Below are 14,080 nucleotides of genomic sequence, written 5' to 3'. Positions count from 1 at the left end.
TCACTCCTGTATCCAGAAAGTAGAGGATGGTGCCAGGGGCAGAGTGATGAACAATGTTTGTGGAGTGAATGAAGGAACAGCAAAGGTGTCTGTCCTATGGGAGCTACTTGCCCAGACCACCCCTCAACACACACACACCAACACATGTGAATCCTCCTGACACTCAGGTTGCCCTTGCAGCAGGCTTCCTGACCATGGCTACCTCTCTGCAGGCAGGTAGGGTATCACCAGGACCCAACCTGGCATCGTTGGAAATCAAGTACTCCAGGCCTTCCCCAAGGTCGCACCAGCTGTAAGGGGCAGAACCAGATTTTCTGATGTCAGTCCCTTCCTGTGCTGGCCTGGCTCCTTTTTCTGACTTGGCCAACAGCCTCTCATAGATGAGGATCTGAATGTTTAGGAGGATGTCTTTATTCAATTTTCAGTTTATTCATTTTCTATTTTAAAAACAGAGAGTTGTTGTTTAATGGGTACAGAGTCTGGGAAGAAGAGTAAGTTCTGGAGATGGATGGTGGTGGTGGTTGTACAACAATGTGGCTCTACTTAATATCACTGAGCTCTACACCTAAAAATGGTTAAAATGGTAAATTTTATGTTGTGTGTATTTTACCACAATTAAAAAAACACAAATATGGGTCTGCTTTTCTAACACAACAAGACGGCTGGGGTAGGTACTCACAGGGGTTGGTTCAGTTCCTTGATGATATCACTAGGGTCCCAGAGTCTTTTTATCTTTCCTGTCTTAGCATGATGGCTTCTATCCTGGGTGCAAGGCATCCTCTGAGACTTCTTAAATTTCATCTGCTGAAGAGAGGAAGAAGGAGGGGAAGGGTGATGTAAGCCATAGCTCTGTCTTTTAACAGAAAAACCCCCAGAAGAATTTTCTTACATCTCATGAGCCAGAACTGGGTCTCATGACCTTGCTGGGCAGCAAGAGCAACTGGAAAAGTGATTACTTAGCTTCCCAACCTTTGAGCTGAGGAGGGACATCAGGGAAGAAGGCAGTTGGGAGTGAGAACTGATTGTGTCCAGTGACCTGCCGAAGGTTACATGGTCACATAGCAGGGCTGGGTAGGCCCAGGGCCCAGGCTCCCGGTGCCCCGTCCTGAGCTCTTTTGCTAGGACATTTGATGCATTTGTAGTGGCTAGTTTCCCAGTAGAAAGGACTGTCCTGGAGAATATTTTTCAAAGAGAAAAACTCTCCATTGCTTACATGTAACTAAAATTAATCAACTGCTAAGAGGCTGTGTTAGGAAAGCACTGGGCATTGGTGGAGCCAGGGCACCCGAGCGGTGCCCCAGGCTTGCCAGAAGTTTTGGGAAATGTCCCCAGGTCTCTGTGCTTATGAAATGCGATTATGTTTTTCTTGTTTACTGTTGTTCATTAAGTGCCCAGTAAGCATTTTGGTATCTCTAGATGAAAGGCCCTTAGAAGAATGCATAGTTGTTACTAACCACCCATGTGCTATCAAGTGTGGGTTTACTAACACAAGATGATATGTTTCAAATGTTGGATTAGAATGATAGAAATTTTACACTATCCCTCCAGGCCAGGAGTAGAGTGCCATAAGGGGTCCAGGTGACACTTAAAATAAGGAATGTAAACAAACATCCCTATTATAATTACCTTGCCATTGCAAGGAAGCCAGATGTGTGCACTTGGCTTTTGAAGATAGCAGAGAATGGACATCATTCTCTCTGATCCCACCACTTGTTCTTTTCGTGGCCAGGGCCTGCCAGTTCCGAGGAACTGGCAGGCCCTGGCCATCCTTTGAGCCCAAAGTGGGCACCTCCCCTTCTCTGTCGAGTCTTCCTGGGTGACTCCAGGTTATACTGATCCTTCTTCATTTTTACCCCAGGGCACCATATACACCATGTACACTGAATATTTTCACATTTCGTGGTATTGAAGTTAACTTTTCATCCCAGTCTTATAGGCTTTGCCAGGAGTGGGCACTGTTTCGGGGTGGCAAACCCAAAGTGTTTTGGAACTCCTCAACCCCAGGGCCTAGCCATTGGCCAGACAGATGGCAAACCCTCCATAAACACTGGAGTTGGACCTATGGGATGGGCTGCCCATGGCTCTATCAGGTGGGAAATTTGTTTCATGATGCTTTGGAAACCAGTAGAGTTGATTCCAGGTTAGAAGGTGACAGAAGCAAGAGTATCCAACCCCTGAAGGGGCATAATGCAGTTTAGTGCCCTTGCAGAGTCCCCCGTGGTCAGATCACAGGGACATTTCCTGAGCTTGGCAAGACACTGACTTTCCTATAAAGGGAAAGGGCCCATTGTGCAAAACCAGAAATGAAATTGCTTCATGGTGGGGCAGTCCTTCAATGGTAAGGGAAAAATAACACAGCCCTGGTAAGCGTGGGAACAGGATACCCAGTCAACTGAGAAAGCCCAAAATATTATTGCAAAGAAGAGTTATATTTTTATTCACCATCAGAATATAAAAATAAATAAGTAAACAGAAAATAAATGGAATCATTTTACAAAAAGCACATTCATTACTTAAAAGTAGCATTTTAATGGCTCGGAACTTTCTAGTCATATCCGCTTGTCGTGTTCCCTCATGCTAACAAGTAAGAGATTCATGGCTGTTTTCTCCGCATCTGTCTGCTTCTTTGTGTGCCTATTAAGGAACAACTGGCAATTCTGACAATTTTGTCCTTAGCCATAACTACACTTGTCTTCTCTCTTGAATCATAAGATCTTTTTACTTTCCAGACACTTACGATATCTCCACGTCATTCTCCTTCATCTTACAGATAGAAGGGGGCAGGGGCTGCCAGGAAGGGTGAAGCTGAATTTCAATTCCAATCATCATTTTTAGCTCTTTCTAATTTCAGGCATCCAAAGACTAAACTTGTTTAGAGGTGCAAACAGCTCTGAATTATCACCACTACTTCAAGGAAGTCTTCATGGACACGGGAACTAATATCTGCTCTCCAGGACCTCCTCAAAGAGTTTGTATCTCCATGTCTATTTAACTATCTCTTGTGTTCTAATCCATTACAAATATATTATGGCACTGGCATCAGAACACTGTGTTCTTACTGGTTGCCATAAAACTGATGCACTTGCAGCCTCGATTGAAAAGTTGTCAGTATAAATAACACATAAATTCACATTTTGCATAATAGGGCCCATTCCTTATAAATCAGGTCATGAGTATATGAAACATATATCTTGGCACACAAATGTTAAATAACAGTAATAAATTAATAAATACATAAATTACTTAAATAGGTAAATAACATAAAAGTCAGCTGTGACCTGCTAGCTGTAAACTGTATAAATAAATTAGCTGATTGTTTCGGTGGGCATTTAGCATTTAAATATAAAAATACAGCAAAGATATCTTTATAATCGTAAAAAAAAAAAAAAGCAAATTGGTAGAAAATATCTTTAGGGGGAGGGTCCTGTTCCATTGCACCTTTTAAAAATTTAGCATAATGTCTTCCACTTTTCTTCCAAAGTTTCATCCTGAGGTTAAAACCTGAAAAAGAATGGCGAGTGTCTATGAGGATTTGAAATTCAGTAGCAAACCCTTCTTATTTCACACAACACATTATCTGGGGCAGTTGGATTTTGGGGGTTCCTCGTCAGAAGGGTCCAGCCCTTTCTTATGTGGCCTAGGATTTTGCTGATACCATGCTTACCAGAGGCTATCTTGAGAGTTTTCTTTTCTTTTCTTTCTTTTTTTTTTTTTTGGCCGTGCATTGAGGCATGTGGGATCTTAGTTCCCCAACCAGGGATCGAACCCGTACCCCCTGCATTGGGAGCACGGAGTCTTAACCGTTGGACCACCAGGGAAGTCTCGAGAGTTTTCTTATTTATTTATTTATTTTTTTGTGGTACGCGGGCCTCTCACTGCTGCGGCCTCTCCCGTTGCGGAGCACAGGCTCCGGACGCGCAGGCTCAGCGGCCATGGCTCACGGGCCCAGCCCCTCCGCGGCATGTGGGATCTTCCCGGACTGGGGCACGAACCCGTGTCGCCTGCATTGGCAGGCGGACTCTCAACCACTGCGCCACCAGGGAAGCCCTCGAGAGTTTTCTTAAAAGAATATCTGATCATGTCATTTCCTTTCTTAAAGCCCTTCAGTGGCCCCCAGTGGTCTCCAGATAAGATTCTAATTCCTGGAAACAGCTTGCAGGACACCTATGCTCTGACTCTTGGCTACTTCTCTCTCCCACTGCCTTCCCTTCCGGAAGGGCAGGACCTGTGCCTGCTTTCTTTACTGCAGTGTCCCTGTGCCCAGCATACTGCTTGGAATACTATGGGCATCAATAAGTATCTGTTAATGAACAAATGTATGTTTCTGCCTCTGGTGACTGCGTGTTGGGCATCCCACCCCCTCTTTCCTGTCCCACACAGTCCCCACCATTGTCCTGCACCTGGGTACAACTGAGTGTGCAGGGCTGGGCTGGGCTTCGCAGGCTTGCTCACCTAACTGCAGGATACAGATGCCCATTCGCTCCAGTATGAGCTGTAGTAGCGGTCCCGGGCTTGCACGCGGATGTTGGCATTTTTGTGGCACGTGACCTTGGCTGAGGTTTTGTCCGTGAAGAGTTTATCTTTCTGCAAAGGAGAGGGAAATTTTTGGCAACGCAATCACAAGGTGGGCTGGGCATATTTTGGCAAAGTACAATCTCCCAAAACAGCCACACCTTGGTCTCAGGGCACCACACTCGCAGTTCATAGGGGTGTGTGTAGAACTTGTGCCACCTACTGACAGCAGCTCTGAACACAGATGCGGCTTTTCTACTTTATAAGTCCAAAGCCCTGAGGGAGAAATTGTTTGGTCCAGTTTTCATCTTTCTAGCACAGTTGCCTTGCATGAAGGCCCCATGTGCACACACCGCAGTGCTAGGTCAGTGGTGGGACTGAGACAGATTTGCTGTCCCCTGGATATTCTGAAATTCCATATCCTGATCCTTTTATCAGAATAAAATCTGTGTTCAAGCCCAGGCATTGCTATTTATTAGCTATGTGGACACAGGAGAATATCTTAGACTCTCTGTTTCTCAATTCCTCATTTGTAAGAGAGGGATAATAATACTTACTCCCTCATAGAGTTGTAAAAGTTAAAGTAGCAAGGTATTTAACCATGCTCAAAGTGCTCTATAAATACTACCTATTAATAATATAGATCTTATATTGGGAAGTACATATCAAGATTTTAAATAATTTTTAGGTAAAATCTACTCCAGAATAGCCCTTCCCTTCCACAAAAAAATTCTCAGGGAGTACCTGAATCACTGAATTTCTACCACGTGCTAAACACTGTGCCGAATAAGGCCTTTGTTTAGTGATTTCTAAAACTGGCCCAAGGAGTCTCAGGCTCTATAAGAGGGCCTCTAGAACCTTGGGATTATGATGCTCAGGCAAGAAAGTTTGAAAGCCATTGTCTTAGCCAACATTCTGTTCAATAAGATAATTTCACAATATATGGGACAGCCGGGAATTATCTATTTTGGATGAGACACAGCATGAATGTTCTATCACCCATTATATTTGTCAATTTGAAACATTTTTAGGCTCCTAGAGCCCAGATTTCCTATATCAGGACCAATTCTGAGAGCAAGATAATGTTCAACCATACTGGTGGCAGTAGGGTGTTAGGTGCATGGCCTTTGTGTCCTGGTTGTGCCACTTTCTAGCTGGGTGACCTTGGGCAAGTCACTTAACTTCTCTGAGCTTCAAAATCTTCACTAGTGAAGTGGTACGAGTAACACTGCCTGCCTTTCTAGGGTTACTGTGAGAATTAAGTGAGATACGCAGGGAAAACCCTTAGCACTGTTTCAGGCACATAGAAAGTGCCAAATAAACATTCGCTGCTATTATCATCATTAATCTCCTTGATGTGGGCCTACATAAACCTGACTACAGAATAGACAGCACCTGAATCACATCTTACCCTTTCTCTCTTGTTCTTGCCCTGGACCTGAACACAAAATGTCAGGGAGAAGTAGGAATGTGGGGTGCTCCAGGTGTCAGGGTACTCCCAGCTGACCTCCACATGCTGGGAATTCTTTAATGGCTTCAGCTGCAGGTTCTTGGGTGGGTCTGGTTTGACTGTGGAAGAGAGAGAAACACCCTTTATTTTGCTAATGGGGCTTTGGGGTAACATAGTTCTGGCTTCTGGTCCCCCTTTCGCCTTTGACCAGCTCTGAGTCCATATCATAGTTACTTAACTTCTCTGAGCACCTGGTTGGCAGACATGAGACACCCCTGCGGCTGGCGCTCACGCTGGTGCCTGTACAAGGCAGCTGTCACCAACTGCTGCCTCCTCTATCGCTGAACCTGAGAGAGGCTCAGAATCCTTCTCATCCCTGCGCAGTCACAGGGGCCCTGGTGGTGGAACCACCTCTGCGTGGTGCTCAGAGGAAAGTTCTTAGAGACAAGACACTCACGTCTGGGCTTGCAGTGAAGGACCACCCTCTCTGTAATCAATTCCCCTCTGCACCAAACTCGGAATTGGGCTGAGCCTCTTGCTGGGGACCAGATGAGAGATTTTCCACTTAGTGCTCTTTCTTTAGCCCTTTCGTGGAATCTGACACCGACTAGTCCTGTGGCAGTTACAGCCAAATTGTCTCTATGCTCGGTCACTCATTCATTCAATAAAAAGCCCCCATTATGTGACAGCCACTGGACTGTGCATGGAAAGCACAACAGTGAGTGTCAGAAAGACTCTGTCCTCGAGTAATGTACATTTTTCTAGGAGGGGAGGGGGAGGGGAGAGAGTCCATGGAATGGGCTTGGGCTCTCTGGATCTAGCACCTCTCCACACAAAGACCAAGACTCCTAGCAGATGCTCCACAAATATTCTTTCCTCTTCTCAACACAGTGGCATTTTCTTTCCTTTAGGACTCAGCTAAATGCCACCTCCTCATAGAGACCTTCCTTGGTACCCTATGTGAACAAGACCCCACCCTCTCCTTTCCACCAAAGGCAATCTCCCCACAAATGCTAGAGCAGGTTCTGTGATTCTATCACTTTTTATTTCATGATGCATGTTCACTGGATAAATGGTAAAGGAAATGACAAATGGCAAAAATCTCCATCTTCCAACTGAAAAAAACAGACATCCATTTTGGAGGGGTTTATATTCCAATAAAGAAATCTCTTTTTCAAATGCTACAGAAAGATTGGTTGGGAATAATTGCAGTTAGTAGGGGAAGCCCTGGTTCTGCATATGAATGTTATGCTTGAGGGGCTGCTCTTGAATTCATCATGGAAGGTGCCTGAGCAGCAGAATAGAAGTGTAGCCAAGAGCCTGCTTTTTCTAGCGGGGCAGATCCAGGTCTGAATTGCTATGTGTGAGTTCTGGGGCAAGTTGTTTAACCTAGCTAGGACTCAATTTCCTCTTCCTTAAAATGCAGACAATTGTATCTACATTATAATTATTTTTCGGGGCGGGATGCAGAATAAAAGAGAGAATGCGTATAAACCCCTAACCCCAGTGCATGGAGCATTGTTAACATGTGATGAACCGGCATCTATCTTTATTAAGCACATATAATCAAGCAAACTCACTGATGTCCCTGATGAAGAAGCTGCTGGTGTAGTTTTCATACTTGAGCTTATGAACAGCTTCCACCACGACCTCAATGGGCAGGCTCTCCTCGGCGGCTGGGCAGGCGCTGCCCTCCTGACACCCCACTGTGTACTTCTTATACTCCCTGTGGTCCACTCTGACCCTCTCTGCTGAGAGCGTCGCTGCTCCACACGTCACCCCTCGGGGGTCAGAGGAGCTGAAATCAAAGACAGATATTATCCTGTGTCACATGATTGCAGGCACGTCCCTACCTGTTGTAACCAGACAGCTGTCTGAGGACAAAATTTCTCCAACTGGTTTGATTTCTCTCAAGGGGGTAAGAAGCTGCCCTCCCCATGAGAACAAGCGTTGCTTTGAGAGGTAATAATTGGGTTGGCCAAAAAGTTCGTTCAGGTTTTTCCATAAGATCTTACAGAAAAACCCTAATGAACTTTTTGGCCAACCCAATACAATTGTTTGCCTCTGGCTTAAATAAATCTGAAAACTTTTAGATCCAAAGCTCCTGGTTAAATCTCCTTATTAAAATTTTTAACTCATTTTCTGGATTTTAATGACAAAATCAATACATACCAATTTTAAAAAATTAAAAAGATAAAGATGGTGTATAAATGAAATGTGTATGTCTCTTTTAACCCTAATCCCCTTTTTAACCCTAATGTCACTCCTTAGATATAAATACTATTCCTGGCTTGTTGTAGCCCTCCAGACATTATTCTGTGAATATTCAAAGCAATCATATATCCACATGTATCAATATATATGCATACACACATATTTATCTATATATACACACATAGATTTTATTTTTATGAAATAATATCAAATTATATATATATATATATATATAAAATTTGGTGTACATAATTCTGCAACCATCTTTCCCCCTTCTGAACATATTATGGGGGGTGCTCCATGACAGACCACATGGATTGGGTTATTCACTTTGAGGACTGCACATTAAGCTGGGGTATAATGTACCACACTTTACTTAACATTTGCCCTGCTGATCACCAAGACCACCACAATGAACTCTTGCATCTATGTCTCTCTGCACTTGTATAAGCATTTCTTTAGTAAGCATTTTCATGTTAAAGATAGAATAGTAAGACCCCAAAGGTTAATTTACTCAGTTAAATAGTGGCCAGGTCAGGATGATCACCTAGGGTTTACTCTGTTTTCCTACACTGTTTGGGAACTTTGATGAGAGGGAAGGAAGTCACACAGCGGGTTAATGTAGGTTCTGTACTAAGGGAATTGGTTTCTCGGGGTAAGCCCAGCTGCATAGGACAAACAGTGAACTTCAGATTGGTGGTGTCAGCAGAAGAAAAAGGAATTGAAGTGGCCCTGGGAAAATTTCTAGAGGCCTCACAGAGTTTTGGAGTCAGCCTCAGGGCTTGCAAGATCTATGCCTAGAGCTCTTGTTTCTATTTTCGACTGGAGGTGCAATTTCGGCAAGTCCTTCACAGCTTCAATTTCCCCTTTTATCACCGCCATCCCCACCCCTGCCGTGGTGCTATGAGCCTTAATGAGGCATTGCCAGGCAATTTGGATGAGTGGGTTCAAACACAGCAGAGGCTCTTCCCAGGCCCCAATAATATCCTGTTCTAATGCATACATTTGTTCAGGCAATTAGCTTAAATCTCCATGTTCTCTCCCTAATTTAGACAAGGGTGTGTGTGTGTGGATGGGGGGTTAAAAATATAGGATTGGCTTTATTTTCTCCCTTATCATTAACTGATGGGCCATTGCTAGGTTGCCCTTATTTTCTTATCGAGAAAGTTCTAGCAAAATGCTGAGAAACCCGAATGGTTTCACTTACCCTGTGCTGCTTTGGACACTGAATTTCAAATCAGTACTGATTGCTGTCAGCCACCAGCAGGTGAAATGTCCGGAATAATTCTTTGCCTCACATTTTATAAAGCTCTTATTTTTGGGCTCTGGATTTGAAAAGAACAAGAATTCAATATTTAGGGGTTTTCTTTCTTTTAAATTGCAAAGATTTTTATTGCGATGAATCACAGGCCACCAAATGGTACAAGAGTGAAGATCTTCCATTTATTTCCTTGGAAAATCTGCTGTTCCCCAGGCAGACAGTCAGCGAGGACTGGGAATGTCCCAATAGGATGCTGATTCTGTATGCCACACACCCAACATATCGGAGGGGGGTATTAATATTTTTCAAGGCTATCAGCCCAGTGCTGAGTTACACACTATGCACATTAACTAACTCCCATTAGCCATCCAATAATATCACTGTTATTTAAAAAGAACCTCAGGAAAAGCATCTAGACTTCCCATGAAACTCTCTCAACAGGAGATTTTGATGGTTGATAACCCAAAGTGTACAGCAAAGGAAAATGTAGGTTTCGGGTGGTTTCAGTAAGACACTTGGTATTACTTCATTAACTATACTAACCATGTCTTGCCTTTTAAATTTTTAACTTTTTTATCTCTTATGGAGCAAAAGAGAAAATTGATGCTACCCAAGGGAATGGAATTACCTTTCTGGTCCTTTAAGATATCAGTGGACCAGATTCCGTCTTCTTTTTTGTGAAGCAGCAGGAGCGAATGGCTCAGAACCTCGCCTCCTTTGTGACAGGTGTACTGCCCAGCATCTCCAAACTCTTTGATTTGGATGGTCAAGGTTTTGCCAGAACCCAAGACCTCATCGCTCTGGTCTGAGGTCCAGGTGATGCCATCTTCTTCAGGGGTATCACAGGTGAGAACCACCATTTCTCCAGGGGCGTCAGGATACCAATCCAATTCTACAACGTAAACTGGAGAGCACAGGGATTGGAGAACCAGACTGTGATTTTTGGATTACTCGGTATCTGGATGGCTAAAGCAGCACAACCTTGCTCATAACAGCAAATGCTTGGTAAGATGATCTCAGGTTTTTGGGCACCACTTGAGTTCAAGGTTGTGGAAGAGAGAAGCAAAGAGTTTAATAGCTGCCATAAGCTCATTAACTGCCAGGCTGCCGTGAATAATTAACCTCTGATTAGCTGGCAGATGAGGAAAACCTTGATATACTGAAAAATGCAAACAGTACAATATTCTTTCCCGAAGGCCTGGTGGATGCAAGAAACTTCCAGCACAGTTCACATTCAGAGAGAATAAGTGTTGAGAAAGACTGACCAGGACTGAGATCCTGTCCCCAATAGCTGGCTGGGGAATTTGGAGAAAGATACTTAATTACCATGAGCCTCAGTTTCTTTGTCTGTAAAATGACAATAATAATAGTATCTGCCTTGTAGGTTTGGCTGTGAGGATTAAATGAAAAAAGCGTGTAAAACACTTAGCACAGAACCTATCACTCAGCATTGGTTGTTATTGTTATTCACACACCAAAGGTCAGACAACTGCATGAGAAAATGCCTTCCAATTTTCCACGGGGATTGAAGGATTTATTTCCAACTGCGTGAAACTCACCAATGGAGATTTTCATTCTCTCTGTGTTTTTAAAAGCTATTTTACCTTCTTAGAGGCAGTTCAGTAGATCTTAATCTTTCCGTTTTATAGAGAAGGGTACTGAGACCAAGAGGTTAAGCAAGGTTACATCAAGTGAGAAGCACAAGAGTTATATCTCAGAACTTCTGTCTCTGCAGCTTTGCATTGGATCTTTTTTTTTGGCTGCACCGTGCAGCATGCAGGATCTTAGTTCCCTGACGAGGGATCGAACCCCGGCCCTTGCTAGTGAGAGTGCAGAGTCCTAACCACTGGACCACCAGGGAATTCCCTGCATTGAACCTTTAATACCAGTATCTAAACTGGCACTTGAGGAATGGCCTAATATAGTATTTCAAAGAGTATTTCACATCAAATCTTCATTCATTCATTCATGCACCAATTATTAATTAAATAGAATTGTTTAATGCAGTACTTCTCAAAGCATGATCATCCAACTACTACCAGCATCACGTGAGACTCTGTTAGCATTGCAAATTCTCAGTCGCTGAATCAAGAACTTTGAGACGGGCCCAGTGACCTGTTTTTAACCTCTCCAGAAGATTCTGAAACCCACTCTAGTTTGAGAGCCACAGCGGTGAAAAGCCTGGATGTTGGAACCACACAGGTCTGAGTTAGGATTCAGCTGTCTCTTACACTGGCCTGTGGCCTTGGGCAAGGCATTCAATTACTCTAAGCTTCAGGGTCATTATCTTTAAAATAAGCAACATATTAGTACTTGATCCAGAAGGTGGAGATGTGGATCACATAAGCTAATTTATATAAGAGCTTGACACTGCCCTTAAATGAGCTGTAACTGCTAGCTCTTGAGATTGGCGTCCAAATGTAAAGCTGTTGTGTAATATAAACTTCCCACTTGACATCAAAGGGCTTTAAAACTACTGAATGGGTAACAGAGACAAGAGGTAAAAAGCATCTGGGCCCCAACTCTTGGAAAATGGTCAGCTGTGCTGACATAAAACCATGTGGCACCTTTGGCTTTCTCTGGTTTCTCTGTGTCCCACTGGTGACTGACCAGCAAGGCTATTTTCCTGTCACAACTAAGATTCAGAAGCCGAAGACCCTTGCCCAAGGGCAGGGGAAACAGCTGCAGGCGGCAGCCTGATGAGGCACATCTAGAACCTAATGCTTAGCTGCATCTCATCTTGTCTCCAAAGCTGCACGCCCTCTCAGTGTTTCTCATATTGACTTTCTGGAATTTCTGTGGTTTACTAAATCAGAAGTAACTAAGGGTGTACTATGAAAGGGCCAAAGCTCCTGAGCTCACTAAAAATCCCAAGGTTGGAAGGAATCTGGCATAATCATCTGGCTCAGGGCTTTGTCCTTATTCAAGGGAGGGTCTAAAACACTCAGAACCTCCTGGGGCAGAGCAGGGATGGCTGGACTGTCATCTTCCAGAAATTCTTAAGAATGGAGGAAGAGCCCCAAATTTCTTTCAGGGACCCAGTTTAGTGTTGTATTCTCCTCACTATTGAAAGATCATTTCTCATCATCAGCTGCAATGTCTTCATTTTAAATGTATGCCTATTTCCTCTTGCTCAGCTGTCCAAGGACAGAGGAAACGATTGCTCATGTCATTCTGGTAAAACCTTCTTCAAATACTTAAGTTCATAAGCGTTGAAGTGAGACAGAATTGGGATCAAGTTCCTGTTCTACCCTTACCAGGTATGTGAAATTGGGTAAGTTAGTTAATCTCTGTGGCCTCTATTTTTAATATCTTTAAAATGGGGTACACACAGTCCCTATCTCTTATGGTTGTGGTGAGAATTAAATGAGATGCTGGCCTCAATAAATATCAACTATTATTATTATTTTATTATTAAAGACAGTAATTGCCAACATTATTATGTTGGCTTCAATGAGAAATATCTGAGCGTCTTTCAGGAACAACTAACAATCAGTTAATACATACTTACCGTGTGTGAGATACTAGAAGGATAGAGGGAGCACCTTATTCTAATAATACCTATCTATTATTCTACTAATAATTTTTATTGATCACTGGGAAAGTCAACAGGTTCTCCTGAATCACCAGAGACATTATTTTAAATAACCAAAACAATAATACTAATTAACATTTACTATCACTTCATTATCTGTTGAGTTGTCTTCTGCATTCACTAGTACATTTAATAATCTATGTAGTAGATATCACTTCGTAATCCTCAGTTTACAGTCGAAGGAACTCAGGCTCAGAGGTGACCCAGCTCAAGGTCACATAACCAATAAGTGGCAGAATCAGCCTTGAACCCAAGTCAGTGTGGGTCTAAATTCCATGCTTTCCCCAAAGTGCTTGGTCAGAGGTAAGTCATCTCGGTGCCAACTGAGGGGGTAATATTGCGTGGTGGAGTGGAAGATGTTAGAACATAGTTCTTATACTTTTCTAATCTTTCACTTTGGAATCTTAATCATATGATACAGCTGGTTTTTAGTAATACTGGCAAAATCCATATCTCTTTTCCCACCATAGTCCATAAAAATCTTCTTCTCTGGCATCTAACATGAAAGCCAAACAGTATAGATACCCTCAAGCCATACAATAATAGATACCCTCAAAGGTAGAACAAGGACATAGGGCCTGTGTTATCCCAGAGTGATGGCTTTCACTAGGAAGACCCAAGGCCCGCCCATTTCAGTCTGATTTCCCAGCAGGGGCTGCCTAACAGTCCTGTCTTAGATCCTGGGGCCTTCATAGAGAATCAGGAAAGGCTGGTTACCATTTTTCTCCAGTTCCCATATAGACATGATGGGAGATGCCAGCAAAACCAGGGAAAACCAGGAGACAACCAACTGCTGAGGGTACATCTGCAGGAGGGGGAGAAACAGAGGAGGAGACAGAGGAAAAGAGAAAGAAGAGGAGGGATAAGAGAAGAGAGAATGTCAGTAGTTATGCAATCACCTTTGGAAACCATATTCACATTCTATGTACATTGTCTTTAATCTTTATCTTCCTCTTTCTTCTCTACACTGTCAGGTTAATACTCAGTGAATTCCAGGAGCCCTCTGCCAGTCTCTGGGTAAGAACATCTCCAAATAGAGAAGCGCAGA

At 43.3% G+C, this 14,080-nt stretch overlaps 1 protein-coding gene across 1 annotated transcript; it reads right to left on the bottom strand.

Moving 5' to 3' along the window:
- Window positions 1-4,452: 4,452 nt before the first annotated feature.
- On the bottom strand, window positions 4,453-13,837 carry IL12B (interleukin 12B). The gene is made up of 6 exons (XM_060006826.1): window positions 13,750-13,837; window positions 10,066-10,341; window positions 9,384-9,501; window positions 7,543-7,760; window positions 5,924-6,081; window positions 4,453-4,584 (listed from the first exon to the last, which is right to left on the bottom strand). The coding sequence occupies exons 1-6, from the start codon at window positions 13,835-13,837 to the stop codon at window positions 4,453-4,455; spliced, it is 990 nt and encodes a 329-aa protein (XP_059862809.1).
- Window positions 13,838-14,080: the final 243 nt, after the last annotated feature.

This window comes from Delphinus delphis, chromosome 3, assembly GCF_949987515.2.
Source record: "Delphinus delphis chromosome 3, mDelDel1.2, whole genome shotgun sequence".
NCBI classification, from domain to species: domain Eukaryota; kingdom Metazoa; phylum Chordata; class Mammalia; order Artiodactyla; family Delphinidae; genus Delphinus; species Delphinus delphis.
Note: the sequence above shows the minus strand (reverse complement) of the source record. Positions and strands in the feature narration are given on the sequence as shown.

What these genes read in the sequence shown, in the direction of transcription:
- IL12B (XM_060006826.1), bottom strand. Translation starts at nt 13,837, where the DNA reads ATGTACCCTCAGCAGTTGGTTGTCTCCTGGTTTTCCCTGGTTTTGCTG. An exon ending in AGTGTCCAAAGCAGCACAGG is followed by an intron (nt 7,761 to 9,383) that starts GTAAGTGAAACC and finishes CTTTGATTTCAG; the next exon opens with CTCCTCTGACCCCCGAGGGG. An exon ending in CTTCTTCATCAGGGACATCA is followed by an intron (nt 6,082 to 7,542) that starts GTGAGTTTGCTT and finishes TCTCTTCCACAG; the next exon opens with TCAAACCAGACCCACCCAAG.